Consider the following 18,332-nt stretch of genomic DNA (forward strand, 5'->3'; position numbering starts at 1 on the left):
TTGATTGAAGTTTAACCTGCTTAGTGGGCAGTGCTGATGTCTCAGTGCTGTGACATATAGCCACCTTCTTAAAACACTTGGGAATTTTCATTTGAAATTGTCTGAAGATCTCAGCTTTTGTTTTTCACACGTGATGAAACGACAGACTGGAGTCTTGAGGAAAAGTGAGAGATTGAATAGGAAACAGTGGAGGAACTGATGTGGCTCATACCTGTTTTCCTTCCTCACCCCTCTCACTGGAATCAAACATCAGCTACCAAAATGTAAATTTTTCTGGATGCAAAAGTATTTGTCTTTGAGCTACCACATAAATGCACACAGCCTTTAACTTACTGTTGATGGTCTTGTTCCGGCTGGTCGGGAATACGCTGGATAACTTCATAAACTGTACTAAGCATATCCTGGCCTGGGACAAAGTCAGAGCCATGAACAGATTGACTTGAAACCTAAAAGTAGCAAAGAGTATTCCTACTGTAAGTACAAATGGGAAAGATTCAACAGAAAGTAAACTGATAATGTAACTTCCTTTTTTTTTAAAAAAAACTTTTCCCTATGAATGCTTTACGTATGGATTTAACAGTTCATCTCTATCACTTTACATTTCATTTTGGGTAAGTTGTCATCACATTTATAGTAACACAAGCAATAGTTTTAAATTCAATTAGGATCTTACAAGATTTAGGATGCAGCTCTTGCATTTAGTACAGCAAGTATTTTGTATTAGTGTGCCAAAAGTCAAGGAAGGAACATTTAACAGAGAGAAGCAGGAGAAGAGATAATAAAAAAGGAGAAAATATTCAGGGAAAGGGTTCAGCATAAAACTCCCACCAGAATGTCACAGAGAGGGAACTGCAAGGAATTTCCATAAATGAAGTAATATGGAAATTTCGTTGTTCAATGTTAAGTGTACAAATCTGCTCTTATGTTAAAACAACACAACAAGGAATTCTCTGTCTTTCTGCCTATACTGAACCTCCAGTTCTTCGTTATCTCCACTTAGTTTTTTTTCTTTTTCTGCTAACTAACTAAAATGAATCAGTGGATCAAATGTTGACTTCATCTGCAATGGCATAAATCTGGGTAACAACGTAAATCAGTGGAGTTTCTCCTGTTTCTTGAAATTTTACTGGATTTCCTTGCTTGTGCATCCATTCTGTTGTCTTTGTTGCTTCTTTCTCCCTCCTGACCTACTAATGGCCCGATTATGTAACTGTGACTTTTTGAGATGACCAGCCTAAGGGGTATCACAGTGTGCTTATTAAGGCTGTGATGATTTAGGGCCTGATCTCCATACTTAGTAAGCCTTCTATGGTCACAGATTTTACAGATACAGACCAGCTCCTCTGTTTTCTTAAAGCCTTTTATTTCTGCTGCTGTACAAATAGGTCCTCTCCACTAACCCTTATGATAGCACTCTAGCCCTAGAAATGTCTATTTCACTCATCTAACCCCAGCAGAGAAAAATGTTTATTAATCTATGACTATTTTTGCTAATACATCATGTATTTTGCGAGCTAATCATAATTACAAAACATGTAGGACTGTTAATGTGACCCCGTATGATCATATTTTAAGACCTCTCCCTTACCCGACCATATGGATGCTCTCCAAAGGTCCAAGATTGTATTGCCAGAAACTTTTCCTAGCAAAGGGAAAGTGCTGCTTCTACTTCCTCCCAGTTTCAGTCTGCTGTCTCAAAATTTTATGGCCCTATTTCTCATTTTTTCTTTGTCCTTTTACACACCACATTGGAATGATCTCCAACTGCTGTACAGTAATGTCAGCAAAGCCACAATGCAGTGAAGTAGCATATGTATCCGGACTTTTTCTACTAGCCAAATTCCTCTGCTTAGGTACTCCCCCACAGCACATGAAGCAAACAAAATAATTGTGAAAAATAGCTAAGATTTAGTTTACATGTTTTTAGAGTGAAAACTTTATATCCCCTTGAGGCTTTCCTGTGCTGCTGGAGTTGTATGTTGCATGAGAAGCAATATTAGAGTCAGGGGAGAAAATGGCATCAAAATAGTTCATTTTCTTGTGTGACACAATTGGTTCAGTTCTACCCATCTACTCAATACTACTAATATTCTTTCAATATAGGGTAGCTGAAGTGAGATTGTTGTCTTTAGAGCTTGCTTAGTTCCTTACTACACCATGGTGATGCAAGTACTGAACTAATAACACTGTAAAGAAAGAGTAAGTACTTGGTAAACAACAGCTGTGAATAAGGTGTCATAGAGACATCAGCAAAAAGCAACAGAGCAAACTGACAGAAGGATTCTAGTACAGATATTTAGTACACCTTAAGAAAGAGAAATGAAACCATCAGTTCATGATGTAAAATCACCTACCCTAGAACCACTGGCAAGATCAGGAATAGCCACAAATTCATATATCCCAAAATCATCCAAAGCACTTTCATGTCCTAAAGTTAGAACAAACAAACATGAAAAAAGGTATTGAGGTGTCATATGAACCTGGAAAATAATGGCTGGCAAAGGAACCTGGCCTAATTTTTAAAATATCCAAATATTAGTTGATTGATCTGCTTTAAACCACTTCCCTGCCAAGCTCCTAAGCTAGTGTGGAGCGAGGCAGGGCAGCTGCACAGCAGTGTGCACAGTGTTTGGCTATCTCCAGCATCTCAGGCCAAGTGAGGAGCCTTCTGCTAACCTCAGTAACAGTTTTGGTAGAGCCATTGGGACTCTTTTTGCTGGAAGGCTAAACAGACTGATTTATTTCCCATAAAAAGGAGGCCTATGGTAAGTTCAGCACATCTACACTCTAGTGAGGCAGTACCATCCAAATTTTTTATAATGCTGAGATTAGAAAAAGGGAATGTGCCACATTATTAAACCAGTTGACAAATTGTATCTGGGACTTCAAATACAACTTGTATCGAGGGTGGGAGTTTATTTACCCTCCTACTGTTGCCCAGGAGATCTGAGACTCTTAATTGTCTCTTGGGCATCACTCCACAACAAAGGCTGCAATTCTAAAGATGGTGCTGAGATTCCCTCCTCCGATACTACTTGCAAGGGTGAAGGACCCTCTGTGCTCAAGTGAAATTCTTACCTACCAAAGCTTCGTATACTTCCCTACCCTCTTGTATGCAGCAGCTTATGGCCTGCTCTGATTCTTTGGTAGGAAGGTGTCGGAGTAAAAGTGTTACCCTTACAAAGGATGGCTGGGCTCCAGCCTCTCTTGCCCAGGATCATGTGGGAAGGATTGTGGAGGGAAAAGAGGCAGTGAAAAAAAACACACTGGGTCCTAATAACACAGAGAAATGTAGTACAGAATGTGATAGAGGCTAAAATGTATATACTGTAGGTCATATTATTATCTCACAATTTTGGTATCAACTGGTGCTATGAACATTTAGAATTGTGATCCTCTCATGCCGCATCACCTCTCACTGTCCCACAGTAACACTAATTTACTTCATATTGGTGAGAAGAGTGAAATACAGGTGATTCTAATCCTAGAATACGGCTATTAACAGCTAGATTTCAAGACAACAGAGTACATAATGCTGTGAACTCCAGGCATGACCTGTTGCCATTTTGCTTTTGTCTTAAGTAAGCTAACACAGAGGTGTGCAACCCAAGTTAAAAACACACTTCCCTTCCTTCTTCCTTTTTTATGCGGAGATTGCAATTTTTTGCAGGAATGGATTACGCTCACAATTCTCTTATTAGCATTACCTGAAAATGTATGTGCCTTTCTGTAATCAGCCTCTGGCCTAGAAAACATAAACATGTTTTTCAGTTCGATGTCATAAGCCAAGGAAAGAAAATTAATATGATAAAAAATGCAATTCTCCTGATAGAAAGGACTTGACCTAAGAATGATTTCTTTTCATACCTGCTCTGCAGCTTCTGTTGTATCACTGAAAATAAGAAAAAAAGAACTATTATTCTTTTTGCTCTAAGGATCCAAAAGAAGAGCTAGAGTGTGCTTAACTTTTACATACCTTTATGTGGCTGGTATCTTTTCCATATGAATAAAAAGGCCATAGCTAGGATCAAAAATAATGAAATTCCTGTTATTACTGCAAGAGATGACAGAGATTTTCCCTTCTGGGCCAGCTTTTCCAATCCTGTGACAAAGAAGATGAGTACTGTATTTAGTATCTTGTTCTGTACTACATGCTACAATGACACTGAAAAACACACCTTTTGAAATTCATCTGAAGCTAGTAAACCTGTACAGAGATACAAAGTAGATACACAATTTGGGTTCTTGTGAATTGGTAATATTTTCTCCCTCCCACCAAATATCCTGAACTGGAAGAGCAATGATATGCGTATCAGAAATGAGTCCAGAACTGGTTGGCACCTAGAGGTGCCAAAATGAAGGTCGGTAAATGTAATTCACAAATTGCAGCATCACAAAACGGAGATGTATATTCTAATTTTAGGCATAGAGACACCGAACTATCAAGAAATTAGGTGACTCTTATGTGAGCAGTTTATGCTATATGGGAGGGAACTCATCCTAGCTGTAGGAGCTGTAGCACATCAGAGGATAACTGAACTGTTGTATTTTTTCTAAAGGTTTTCAGATCACTGACAGTTTGGTTATTTATGAAATCCCATCAGAAGCCAATAAATTATATTTGTTTGGATACATATCTAAATATATCTGAAGTATTTTTTTCCTCTGCTCAGATATTTTGCATTAGCAGCAGTTTCCCAGCAGGATCTACCAATAGAACACAAGCACCATATGTATATAATTACATACACAAAAGCACGTGGAAAACATTTGCATAGAATTTGTAAAGACAGGAATGTGAAAGTTAGGAAATGCCAGACATATTTTCCTCCTTTTGCTCTGAGTTGTGCAGAATCCATGTAATTAAAGGCCATGTCACAATCCATACAGGTAAATTAATGTTTTGTATTTGTCAGCAGCATGTTTATTAAGCAACTCAAATGTGCATTATTTAGCTGGATATGTTTCCAGTACTTGGACGAACTCCTGTACAGATAGCCATCATTGCTTACATCCATTTACACCTCCACGTAATTCACTGGCAGTGTACTGGCTGCATGTGCAACCGTTATCCCAAGGATCAAATACGTGGATTTCAAACTGGACACATCCTGAAGGTACAGAAAAATAAATCACTGCAATTTCACCACGTTTCTTTCATACTCCTTCCGTGTCCTGCTTTCCTCAGGAAAAAAAACAACCCAACAAAACCAAACCCAACAAAAACCCCAAACAAAACCAAAACCAAATGCTGGAGAATCAGACGAGTCCTTAAAAATGTTCTTTAAAATGAGTAATTTCAAATTTAGACTAAAAAAATCCTATCTCCATGGGCATATCGATGCAGAAAACAAAGATGTGCTCTTTGCATGCATTTAACATGCTCAAATTGACTCAACTTGAGAACTGGGCAATAACTTGTGTACATAATGAAATACCTCCTCTCACTTTAAAATCTAACTAGTCCTGGCTAAAACTGAGTAACAGCTTAATGCAATTATTGATGTAATTGTAACATAGATATGATTGTTTTCTTGATGATTTTTAGCATTAATTAGGCTGCTCTTTATAGCACAATATAAATGAGTTTCAGTCCCTTAGGTGGGGGAGCTTGTAAGGTCTTCTGAAACATCAGAGTTCCTGTTGCTGCTGAAAATGGTGTTTCCAATATTTTGAAAGGCACAGTCCAGGTTCCGTATCTAGGATTATGGGGACAGGGAGAAGGACTATGGAATAATATTCATAGTCTGCATTTTCATTCACCACTAACCACAATGTTTAGTCTTAAAGTGCAGTTTTCTCAATGTAAAATTGTAACCCATCTTCCTTCCAGCATACTGCAAGCCATGGATTTGTAATGAGTCCGTAAGTCAGCCTGAGTGATGGACATCTGCTCTCCTTGTTTGCTTGACTAACAAATGGCTGAACTCTTTGTTCTGCACAAGTGAAATTGCTTTGTTAAATTTTATAAAAGGCAATATATTCTATCATGTTGAACATTAATAGCATACATTCCTTATCTGAAAATACTTGTATTGATCTGTATTAATAAGAGATAGCCAACTTCCTCAATATCTTGTTCTTTGCTGTATGCTTCTGGAGATTTTCTGAAAAACTGGTCTGTTGCTGGTTAACACATCCTGATACAGGAACTAAGGTTACAATGTATGAGAAATAAAGGTGTTTGTTCAGTGGAACCTAGGAGTCAATTCATAGATTCATAAATATGACAGTGAAACAATTTTTACAAATAGATTGTAATAAAACCATTCATCATCCCAGCTTGCATTGTTATCACACACTACACTAAGGTTCTTGTAATACAGAACCACACTGGTAAAATGTTAAAGACCTTCATTGCTGGTGAGTCTGCACCTGGTTATTTTGGTCAGTGATGTGTGCCTGAAACTATCATCTCATGTACAGGTGAGCCTCAGGGCTCACAGCTCCTGAAAGCTGTGGGACTGTGAGCCTTGGACTAAATCTACCCCGGGGAGGGAAGGCCCACCTTGCCATTCAGCAGATTTCGGCACCATTCTCTCCATTAATCCTTATCATTTTTAAAGGTAAAAAGTAAGAAACAGAGTAAGAGACTGTTACTTGGTCATCATAAGGTTTGCCTACCAAGAAAATTTTTCTACTCAAGGGATGCAGTTCCAAATGGCTAAATATATTTTAGTGTCAAACTCCCACAAAACTTCAGCATCTTAGTGAGTCTTGTCCCAAGCCATGTCACATGGTGAGAAAACCCCAGATCCCACTGAAAGGCCAAAATCTCCACTGAAAGGCCAGTATCCTTTTTACTACATTGTTGGCAAGACCTCACTTCTGATACCTATTCTCTCTCTAAGAATTACTTCCTTTTTCTGGGCTTGACACTCTGCTCAGATGTTACAGTTACAGCAATGAATCAATGTTCTTACCTACAGAAGTAACAACAACTGTGAAGTGAGTTTCATCTCGTTTTCCGGTCACGTTGTTGAAAGCACAGCACATGTAATCTATTGTCTTCTGGGCCACTTTATCAGATACAACTTCCAGGTGGGGTCCATATTTGATGACATGAGTGGTATTGTCAGCCCTTTGAATCCATGAGTAACTATTTGGTGGGTTTGAATCTGCTGAGCAGTCGAACAGTATAACTTCCCCCATGTCTACTGTAAACACTGCCCCTATGTTCAGACCTTTGTCTGATTTAACCCTAAGTCCATAAGGTCCATCTGCATTGAAGAATCAAAAAAAAAAAAAAGGAAAAAACAGCAGAAAAAATAAAATCAAAGCATATAATTTAACTTTAAACAGAAGCATATCTTTAAACTTAGACTTTTTGAGTTGGGCTAGCCTTTAGAATGGCTGGCATTGGATTCAATCATTTCACTTAAAAGGCTTTCAGTTCAAGAACTTGACCTGTACTAGGTTTATGTCAGACTACACCCACCGAATACTGATCTAATCACTGTTTAAGGAAAAAGCACAGCTCGATGCATTGTTCAGTACGATAAAAAGAACAAAAACTGAAAACAGTTGGAAAAGCTGTGAAATAAAGGAGCAGGTCTTCTTCAGGGGCATATTTGACCCTTTCTATTTAAATGCCAAACTTATTGGTGTAAGTTATTTCTCTGCACATTTAAAAGTGAACAAATTAGCCTTGACATATATAAATATTCACTGTAATACTTTGCAGTATAATAACTATTTGGGGAACTATTCTGCAGGTATCCTAGAATGGCATGGGCCTTAAGTAACTTCAGAAAAAGCTTTCCATAAATGACTGCTAAAACAAATTTAAAACTTCCTCCCACTTTAATAGCATTGTACTATTTCAACATTTATGTTTCTTTCAAAAGTAAGCACTTGTGCTGAAAAAAGTTGGATTTCTAAATAGCATTGAGAAGAGGCATATAATGTCCAATAGTCATGTGTTCATTACTCAGGAAATATAGCAGCTAAGTATTTTTAGGGTAATATTCATAGGAAAATTGGAAGGGAAACAATATATTTAAATATGAAAAGCATATTTCCCATGCTATTTTTAATAGGTCATTTCAGATGATGGGGATTTTATATCTTTACATGTTAAAATCTATTTTTACAAGAATCTAATTATAAAAAATAATGCAGAGAATATAATAATCAAAGTGTGACTTATTATATTACCTTTTCCAGTCAAAAGAACTAATAATTTTAATGTTGCCAATTCCCTGAGGGCTTACATGCATAATCAAAAAAGCACAGACCCAAAAATGACAAAAGCCAAATGAAGAAGATATGCAGAACATCTTTTTGGTAGGATCCCTGAAGTTCAGTGAAGGGGCTGACAAATTTCTCACACAGAATGGCATAGCAAAAAGGTATGTCAGTATTATGCCTACTGTATACAGTTCAGTCAAGTAATATTTCCATCTTCCTACAGTTGTCTGGAAGCATTAAGATAATGTAGCTGGGTTGGGATGGGAAAGTCCCTGCCACATATAGTGGCACACTGTAATGTTTCAGACTGTTCCTCATCAGGAAATTCAGGCTGATGTTAGACTTCCCTCTAACATGCCTGATTTATAAGCCTGATTTATTCTTCAGGAACACATAGGCAAACAGCATGCAGCACAAAACAGGCCACTTTGTGTGTGCCTCTGGGATTTTTTTTTTGTGAAGAGAATGTAGACTATCACACCACAACCTCAGTTTAGTCCACTTCTAATCAAATATCCGCATCTCACAATGCAAACTTGTCAAACTTTTTTATTTTCTCTACTTACTTCTTAGCTGTAAGCTTTATGCAGTCTCGTTTTAAGGAAGGCCTTATATCATATGCAATATTTACTTGGGAAATGCAGTACAGAGTCACTTAAGCATGAATCAGTGCTGCTTCCACCTACATTGTAAGGGACACTCTGAAGAATCGAGGCATCTGGGCTCCCCCTTCACAGGCTCTGCAGTTCCTGAGTTATTTGCTTTACTGTATCCAAGAGCCAGCTGACCCTGTAATGAGCATTTCTGGGAACTGCAGACCTATCACCACTACTTTGGCTTGGCAGACCTCACTTGGGCTGCATGTTTCAGGAGACAGGGAGCCCCTCCAGAACACCAGCCTCTCACGGGGGCTCACCTGTTATAGATATTTACTTCCCTTTATTCAAATGGAAAAGGAGAGGGATGTACTGAACTTTGACTTTTTCATAATTGAAAGTAAAACCCCTCATGCACTATTTATAGTCAGAAACATGCTTTTTTACTTTTCAGAGCAATTCAGTGGTTCCTCCTACCCAACTCTTCTTTCTTAGAAGAATTAGCTTTTATTTTCACCAGTAATATAACCTTTGATATAAGTAAAGAGAGAAGACTAGCTGACTGGTCTCTTGCCCCCTCATTATAGTGGGAGATTTGCCCCAGCCTATAAAAGAGTCAGAACTAAGTTCTGCTTTTTTATCAGTATCATAACAGTGTAGCACAGATAACACTAACACCATAACTACACTTTTGTATGAAAGCTCCAAATTGAAATAAATCATTAAAAAAACAGTGATGCACACAGACTGGGAAAGTACATTTGAGACAAAAAAAAAAAAAAAAAAAAAAAAAGAAAGGTTTTCTTAATAAATAGTCAAATCTCAGCAAAGCCTGAGAAGTGGCATTCCTTGAGGAAGTCACACAAGCATTGGGTAACCCTTCTGCTTCCCCTGGATCTGTCTTTTGCCTCTCCTGGGCACTGCATACATTGAGATCCCTGTACACTGGGCAGCTGAGGGATATACATGGCTTCAAGAATGATTCTAAAAAGCAGGCAATCAACCACTTCCTCTCTAGGGCTAAATATATTCTCTCTCTGAGAAGTCCCAAGGAAAGAAATCTCACTTAGTCTGCTAAATTCAACTCCTTCAGCACAGTACAACAGTTTCTGCTGCAGCCTCCATGACAATTATTTGTTTCTGGGTCACGCTAATATAATAGTCATGTTCTAGGGTGCATAATCACCATAGCTAGAGGAGAAGCAGAATAATATTAATGCTAAATTAAGAATAAAACATTTTTGGTTCTCAGTAAAAACAGTGACAGCCTTCATGGATCCCTCCGCTCTACTTCTTTCTGGTATCATTCTCAACAGAAAGCTGCCTCTTGTCTCAGTAAAGCCAGTTAACTAAATGACTTGTAAAATAATAAATCATCTGTTCTGAGTAACAATTTACTGCTCTGTGGGAATATTTCCAATTGCTCCTATTACTATGAGGCTGTTACTGTTTCCAAGCAGATGGCAAGTATTTACTGCGGGTGACCTTTTTTTTATCACCTCCAGTAACTCCCCCGCAGCAATGACATATGGTACATAGAGATCCCAGTGCCTGCTCTGGGTCATTATTGACACCTGGGAGCTGGGAGACAAACTACCTCTGCAGGCAAAGGTTGTACTGTCTTATGTGACCTCCTATAGCTCAGGAAGTAAGACTCCAACTCCCATCACCGACATGGATATGGATAGTAGTGCAAGTGTTGCAGTCTTTCAGCATTGCATTGTTCTCTCTTATTTTTTTTTCCAAATTTTAAATTATGCACAAAGCAAACCCTCAGTTCTGATGAAATAAAAAGGCTATTCTGAAATGCAAATACTTTTAATGATATTTTCACGTGTGGAGAAAATCTGAATCTCAAAGTTTTTGATACATACACAGACTTTATGAGCTGTACATTACTGTCATTCAAACAGCAAAAGGTTCCAGAAACGTGGACACTGAAGTAACTTTTAGATTTCAAAGTTCTGCTAAACAATGGCTTAAAAATAGTTTTTCAGTTTAGAACTTGGAAAGATTTTTCACATTTGCTGGAAAATACATACAGTTGAGCGAGGGAGAAGGGAGGAAGCAGTATGGGAACTGTGGCTGAAGGACGCGCACTTTGTCAATGCAAGTGTCCCAGACACCTGTCTGTGGAGCCAGTCCTGTGTTCAACAGGTCTGCAATGCGAGTGCTGAATGGGCTGTGCACAAAAGAAAGGAGCAGGCCAAAAGGTAGTAAGAGCAGCCAATATTTTTCTAGCCTGACCTGAATTTACTGCATTGTGAGAAGGCTGCCAGCTTGTGCTGGCTATAGTGTCCCCCAGTTTTGTGTAGGTATTCTTTGAAGAGAGAGGTGTACAAGGCCCATTCATGGCTCAATAAAGTGAGAAAAGCAGTAGAGCCAGTGCATTCATACACATGCAGCTCTCATTCTTAGCACTTTAAGCACTTAAGTAAGCTGAGATTGTGACTATACAAAAGCAGGCATTTAAACCTCTGCTACCTTAAAGAAAGAAAGAATGTATTTTGCTTATTTATTTAGTTAGTTAGTTACTATCGCAGTAATGAAAAGTTAAGACTCCATCAGTGCTGGCTATTTCCTTGTAGAGCATTTTATCATGATTTTTCTGTCTAATGTGGTGGACACCCCATTCACATCTGCCCTATTCATGATTCTTTGCAGCAGCTCATTCACCTTCATATCTGCATTGCTGTCAATTTTATAAGCTGCACCCAAGGGACAAGCTCTCGTCTATCAATATCCTTCTTAGCCTTTGCTAATTTAGGCAGTCTTTTTCTTTTCTCCAGGTGCAGTGTAGAGACCCATACACACACTTCAAATGCAAGACACCCCCTTACCCAGTTGTAATTAAAAATAAGTAGCAGAATGTATAATCAGAGATGAAAGGGGAAGGAGGAAAATATGATGTAGTAAGAGGTGTAGGTTCTGAGTATGCCAGTCATGCAATCATAACAAGTCTGGGGCATGGTCTGTCTATGAGCTGCCAGCTGCCAGAACCTGACAAAAGCGGGAGCAAGCCCCAGCCCTTGGCTGGACAGGAATCCAGTTCCAGCCCTTGCACTGTTCCATCCACACTGTGCCATTGGGTAAATTGGTTATACCTGAACAGGGCTGGAGGCAAAGTAGCTCTCCTCTGATAAGGACAGCTTGACTCCAGAGGATTAGCTTGTGGCAAGATCATGTACATAGCATGTGCTACTTGCAAATCTTGGAGGCATCTGGAGGTGATATTACAGGAGAGGTAAGGAAGAAAATGAGGGTGCCCTTTTTAAGATTTAAAGTATTATTGTTGAATGCTGATTAAGCCAATCTTCTGTTTCCTCCAACTCATTTAATTGATGAACTCAATCTACATTCACAGTTTATCAGGTGCTTTCATTTCCAGTCAAAATATATGGCTAGCTTATGGTTTACTCTTCTGCCAACACTGCCCTTTATGCAACTCTGCTTGCTCCCTCATGTTTCCCATTTGATGTGTAAAGCAAACACTCCTTTGGGCTCTGATTTTGCTAAGCCAGACCGAGTTCTCCAGGTCTCTTCTCCATTCCTTTCTGTTCTGTTTCTCTCCGGTTTGAGATTAGTGCACTGGGATGTGCAGGGGACTGCACACAGTATTCTACATGTGGTCTCATCTTCTACATGCCATTAGTATTCTCCTTATTTCCTTTTTAGAAATACTTTGTCAACACACCCTAAAGTTACCTATGTCGTTCTCATACCTGAATCGCATCGGCACTTCACAAACACCTCGTGTACAGCTCAATCACCCAGGCTTACCACCTCAGTTATTTCCCAACCAGTCTCCATCTTACCAGCAGAAGTTCATGGTTTTTATTCTCTAGAAGTGAATGCCCATTTATTTTTTACCAAAAAATTTCATACCAGTTCTACTACACAGTCAAAGTCATTCAGTCCTCCCAGTTTAATGTCACAGGTGACCTTCACCGAGATACCCCCAATCTTTATGCTGATGTCATTAATGGAAGTATTAAAAAAGACTGGAATCAAAATGATCTTGAGGAATCCCACTAATACCAGTCATTCAGCCTGGTATTTCCTATACTTAGCTTTTTGCCACTTTGCTGTCTCCATTTTCAACAATATTTTCATACCCATCTGATTATTTTTTTCCTTTGAGTCACATCTCCTCCAAATCTGAAGATATCTGTACTGTGGAATTCCTGAAGTTCCTATTTGACTGCAGTTCAGACTTTTTTCACAACTGTGTAACAATTAGAGCTGTTACAAAAAAGCTTATTTTGAATGTAAGCTGGCATATAATGTTGACTCAACTGTTTTCTGCCTGTTTCCACAGTTACAGGCACTTTTTCTGGACAGATCATTTATACAAAAGTAATTATGAATATTTCATATACTCACAGTATATGGTGGGTGCAATTATCTCACTTTCCATTGCACTGACAGGGTTAGATACCAGACAGCTGTAATTCCCAATGTCTTCTTTTACAACAGGGACAATTAGAAGTGTAGCATTGTTTGATGAAAAGGTGTAATTAGGGCCAGCATGGAGAGGCTTCCCGTTTTTCATCCACTGGTAAACCACCCTTGTACCTTTACCCACGGCACATTTTAAGGTAATATTCCCTACGTACTCCACTACTCCTGAAGATGGTTCAGTATGTACAATTGGCTTTGTGACAGGAACTGTAAAATAGAGTGATACAAAGAGTTGTAAAAGTGACAAGCCATATGTTACAGTCTTCATTGTCAAGATGCTGCAAATACCAGACATCATGCTCTCTGGAAAGTATGTGTATTTCAAATTTTATTTATTAAATGTGGTTAAAGGTTGAAACAAGAAGGCTGAATTCTAAGCTGGAGACTGTAAGAATTGTTCTGGAACTTAAATAATGCTAGACTGTGTACATACTGGTAAGAGGACAAAGGCTGCAGTCAGGTATACCATGATGTCCAGCTCCTACCTCATAAGCAAATCACTGAGGCCACAGAAATGAAAAGAGTGCAAAGCATGACATTGCCCATGGCTCGTTGTGGTTGCCCACAGCTTTGCTGACACTGGGCACTGCTGAAATGCACTGTCAGTCCAGTCATGAGGACGGCTGCAAACTGGGAGGGTATGGGAGAGCTACAACTTTGTCATGTCACCATGTCATTCATTTTATTATTCCAAGCCCAACAGTTTCAGGGCTCCCTCTGTATAATCCATAAATTACAGTAGACTCATGAGATTCTTTTACATCATTCTTTTCTATACCCCTCCTCTTTTTTTCCCCTCATGATTGAAAGCACAGCAGAGCCTTATGAAACCTTATTTTTTAGAAGTTTCTCTAATTTCATATTGACATTGGTTTCTATACCTCTTTTTTACATATGATACAGGGACATTAGTCAATATATTGATTTTGTTTAAAGATGACATATTCTAGCATTCCCTCCAGCAGCAGAAGACAACGTAACTGTTAGTATTTATTCATGTATGGTTGCATTAAATTATACACTATTGTAACGGGATACTAAGAAACAGAACTTTAAAACTATTTCAATTTTATTTTCAAAATGAAGATGCTATATTTTACTAACTTACCATCAACAGCTACTTGAATCCTTTGACTGGCAGTTATTGTCCCATTTCCACGGACGTTAACTTTTACAATATAATTGCCTTCATCACTGATTTGCAATGGATGGATCATCAAAGATGCATTCGGTGGTATGAGGGTAAACTTGTGCTGGTACTCCAAGTCTGGAACTACTGTTTGATTTACAGAGCCAAGCAAGTATTTTGGGTTACTTTGGGGTCCCTCAAAAAGCCAGATTATCTGTATTTCAGAAGCTGTAGCATTGAAATTGTAGTCAACAGTAAGATGGAGTGGTTGCCCCTCAATACCATGGATGGTATGAGATGGAACTGTCAACTTTAAGGCAGAACAAATACCTGCATAAGAATGAAAGAACAAACAAATAAACAAACCCAAACCACAAATGGAAACCCTGGAAAACTCAAATGAGAAGTTGTCATAGAGATTTGTAAATGATTGGTTAAAAGATCTGTCCATATCCTTATTCTTTCCGCATGACATTGCTCAGTTTTTGGGTTTATTTAGCTGTCAATAAGCAATTGTGCTGTAGAACAAGAAGCCAGTAACAGCTGCCGTATAATCTTAAAATATGTATAACAAATACTATGTATTTGTATATATGTATAACTACTACTATAACAAATACACAGATCTGTCTGTGCAGAAAATTAGCAAAAACGAAGCAGGTATAGTGAGCACTAGGAATACTGTGGGACCACCAGTATAGAAGGTACCACCATCATAAAGTAAGATAAAGAGAATCGTGGCAGGAAAACTTAATTTCTTCTCAGTTAAAAACTGTCATTAACTTTGTTCCATTTGATTCATGGGGAAAAGTGTCTCCATGTAACAGCTTGGAAGGACATTTTGATGTACAGTTAAGGAAATGCTATTAGCAAAGACCAGAGTTAGTGAGGGCAGAAATAATGTTTTCTCCTGGAGTCTGTTCAGGAGCGGCTTTGGGCGACTGCAGTTTTTGCCGCTCTCTGGGTCTGCTGGGGTGATTTTGTAGGCTGCCATCAGAATGCAGGAGATCCCCCATGACAGGCAGAGTGAGGGGCAAGGCAGTTTGAGGCTTGGAGAAATTATGAGACAACAGTGGTCTGTCAAAGGCAAGGGTTTTACAGAAACAATGCTGGGAGTCTTCTGGCTTTCACAGAGATCAACTCTTTTGCAATCTGGAATATTCTTCATCAGAAGAGCTATTCTCCACTGAAAGGGTTATCTTCTTCACCAAAAGTGTTTTCAAGCCCTGGAACAAGGTGTCCAGGGAAGTGGTGGAGTCACCATCCGTGGAGGTATTTAAAAGATGTGTAGATGGGGCACTTAAGAACACAGTATAGTGGTGGACTTGGCAGTGCTGAGTGGACTTGATGATCTTAAGGGTCTTTTCCAACCTAAAACATAGGTTCTATGATTCTCTCCTATTAGGCTAATTTTGATTTTTAATTAAAACTGAAGACTATTGTGACTAATCTTTAAATTAATGTTAATAGGGTTTTAATAGTGAAATCAAATTGAGTTAATAGTGAAATCAAAGTGAGTTAATAGTCAAATCAAACCAATATGCCAAACTCTTACTTCATTCTCATCAGGCACAAATTCAATATAATTTAAGCCTTCATCTATAGCTTTCCAAATTTTTCCAAATGTGTATTTTTCCAAAATACACATTTTTCCAAGACAACAGAGTTCTGAAAACTAGTTTTTGTATAATGACCATTAAGGGTTGTACCAAAACAACCTCCATTTGGAGCTCAGTGAGCTGTGCTTTGCTTCCATCTTACTTTGCTATCACCAGTATTGGCAAGCAAAACAGAATTGCTGTTGACATAAAACAATGGCTGCAGCTTTAGTTTAAATAAGAAACTATGACATAACTTTTGAGTTTATGGCATAAACTGAAACCTGCTTAGCAAGGTTTTAACATTAATTTAACATGCATATCTCCTTGTCAAAGTGAGTTTGGCTTCTCAACTGCTTTTCATCAGTGTTCATTTAGCTCTTCATCTCTCCCAAAACCCTTGGTGTACAATGTTGCTAGATCAGTGACAATAGTTTTTTACAATTTTTGCAAGTATATTAATTTATGAAAAAAACGCCAGATATTATGGACCAGGGAATCTGCAGTTCCTATGCCCCTATTATTACCAGGAAAGACTCAGGCATACTCTTACCCAGATTGGGATTTTTGTCCAAGAGAAAGTTCCACTGAGCTTTGTTACTGCATTTAATTTTAGCTTCTGAGGTCAATGTCTTTGGTGGGCTTGTGTCATGCCTCCGATGCATTGACTGTTGTCATGATATAAAGTACAAGCTGCACATTTCCCATAGTAGGAAACGCACACATCTGAGTAAGGGTATAAGATGAGACTGCCTGGTGAACAAATGTGTACTCTAAAGTATTCTGCTCGTACAGCAGTATCTCTTGTAGGATTTTAATAATAAATGTCCAATAAAGTGTTAATGTAGATAAAGTGCATATTCACTGTGGTTTTTACCAACTAGGGTTTTCATTTTTAAAGAAGAAATCCAACAATCTTCACATACACCTGCAATTGTTATGAAGCCAAACTCATGACAAAGTATTTAGCTCAAAATCAAGGAAAATAGGTGACCACATATGAAGTTCACAAAGAAAGTAAAAGAAAAATTGTCCTTACACATGAATACATAGAGGATTAAATATAGAGAAAGTTGATTACAATAGTTTGTAGAAATATAATTTTATCTAACATTTGATCACAGGACATTCCTGTCAAAGTGCATAGGGCACCTATTTTTTATCAACTGCTTGGATAACAAATACTTAGGAAAACTGCACCCAGATACCAAACAAATGTTCTATTAACAGAAAGACATTCTTCAGTTGACTGAAAGCTTAATTGAGTTTCAATACCAAGTACATTTAAATATTAACTATAAATGTTCTAATTAACTATAAGACATCACAATAAAGTAGAAAATCATGTTATCAGCACTGTCTCAACCTAATACATTTTTAAAGAGATATGTAACTGTTTCTATATAAACTTTGGTTCAGAACCTGCCCAGCCTTACTTGTTAAAAAGAAAACACAATGTATATATTACTCAGTAAAATGTGACAATATGTATGCAATCAATGCCCATGTTTTATATCCAGATTATGTATAGCATTCGTTTTTGTCAGCTGCTAAAACTTCATAGCTCCACAGACATAACAAGGTGACATTATCTGCTTAAAAGCTTTTAGGCTACTTTCTTGAAATAAGACATCTGACAATACAACAGAAAGATCTTCAAATTTATAAAGATAAATTTTAAAAAAACAATCCGTATTTCCACAATGACAATCAAATATAATTCATACTGTTTCTTACCTACAAGCAGAAAATATATTTTGCATTGTAAGTCCCAAAAGAAATTGGCTAAAGGGCTCCATGAAAGCATCCTGTCCCACACAAATGCCACCTTCTCAGCAGCGCTAAGCCAGGGGTTGGACCTGCAGCTGCTGGTTTATTTGCTAGGGAAATCAGCAATGAGTTAACAGGCCCTATCCTGTCCCCTGCCTTATGTGATTTGAATATGTGTATACAAAGAACAAAGGGAGTGGAGCACCTGTTAGATGAGCACCCATCTTCATTGCTTCTGACTCTATCGTAACCCTTCCCTGGCAGTCACAGCAAATATGACGCAGAATGTAATAAATGGGGCACAGAATACAATACACTGAATTAACAAAAATAAGAGAATGCACCCAGTGTACAGGTTGTATAGGTATTAACATCCTTTAGTTACAGTTTCATAAAAAATACCATGCTGGTAGATGGTTCTACTTATTTCAAGTTAGAGCTAATAGTCAGATTTTTTTTTCAGGTCTTTCCAGTGACAGCTTCTCCTTTTCTCTTATAAAAAAAAATTAAACGCTATTACAGACCCTTGCTTACATATTTTCCAGCACTTTCAAGCCTCTAACTTTTCTGTATTTTTTTTTTTCCTTA

General features: G+C 38.1%; 1 protein-coding gene across 1 annotated transcript; it reads right to left on the bottom strand.

Annotated features, from left to right (window-relative positions):
* Positions 1-329: 329 nt before the first annotated feature.
* HEPACAM2 (HEPACAM family member 2) lies at positions 330-17,801 on the bottom strand. The gene is made up of 9 exons (XM_010024640.1): positions 17,712-17,801; positions 14,356-14,706; positions 13,170-13,454; positions 6,924-7,220; positions 3,977-4,102; positions 3,868-3,892; positions 3,708-3,745; positions 2,355-2,428; positions 330-446 (listed from the first exon to the last, which is right to left on the bottom strand). Exons 1-9 carry the CDS (start codon positions 17,779-17,781, stop codon positions 330-332), a joined length of 1,383 nt encoding a protein of 460 aa, XP_010022942.1. The 5' UTR covers positions 17,782-17,801.
* Positions 17,802-18,332: the final 531 nt, after the last annotated feature.

The sequence above is a fragment of the Nestor notabilis genome, unplaced genomic scaffold (genome assembly GCF_000696875.1).
Source record: "Nestor notabilis isolate BGI_N333 unplaced genomic scaffold, ASM69687v1 scaffold31671, whole genome shotgun sequence".
In the NCBI taxonomy this organism is placed as follows: domain Eukaryota; kingdom Metazoa; phylum Chordata; class Aves; order Psittaciformes; family Psittacidae; genus Nestor; species Nestor notabilis.

Excerpts from the sequence above, each read along its gene's own strand:
- HEPACAM2 (XM_010024640.1), bottom strand. The coding sequence starts at position 17,781 with ATGCTTTCATGGAGCCCTTTAGCCAATTTCTTTTGGGACTTACAATGC. Across the intron at positions 14,707-17,711 it reads AATATATTTTCTGCTTGTAG|GTATTTGTTCTGCCTTAAAG; the intron begins GTAAGAAACAGT and ends ATTCTTATGCAG. Across the intron at positions 2,429-3,707 it reads AAAGGCACATACATTTTCAG|GACATGAAAGTGCTTTGGAT; the intron begins GTAATGCTAATA and ends TTCTAACTTTAG.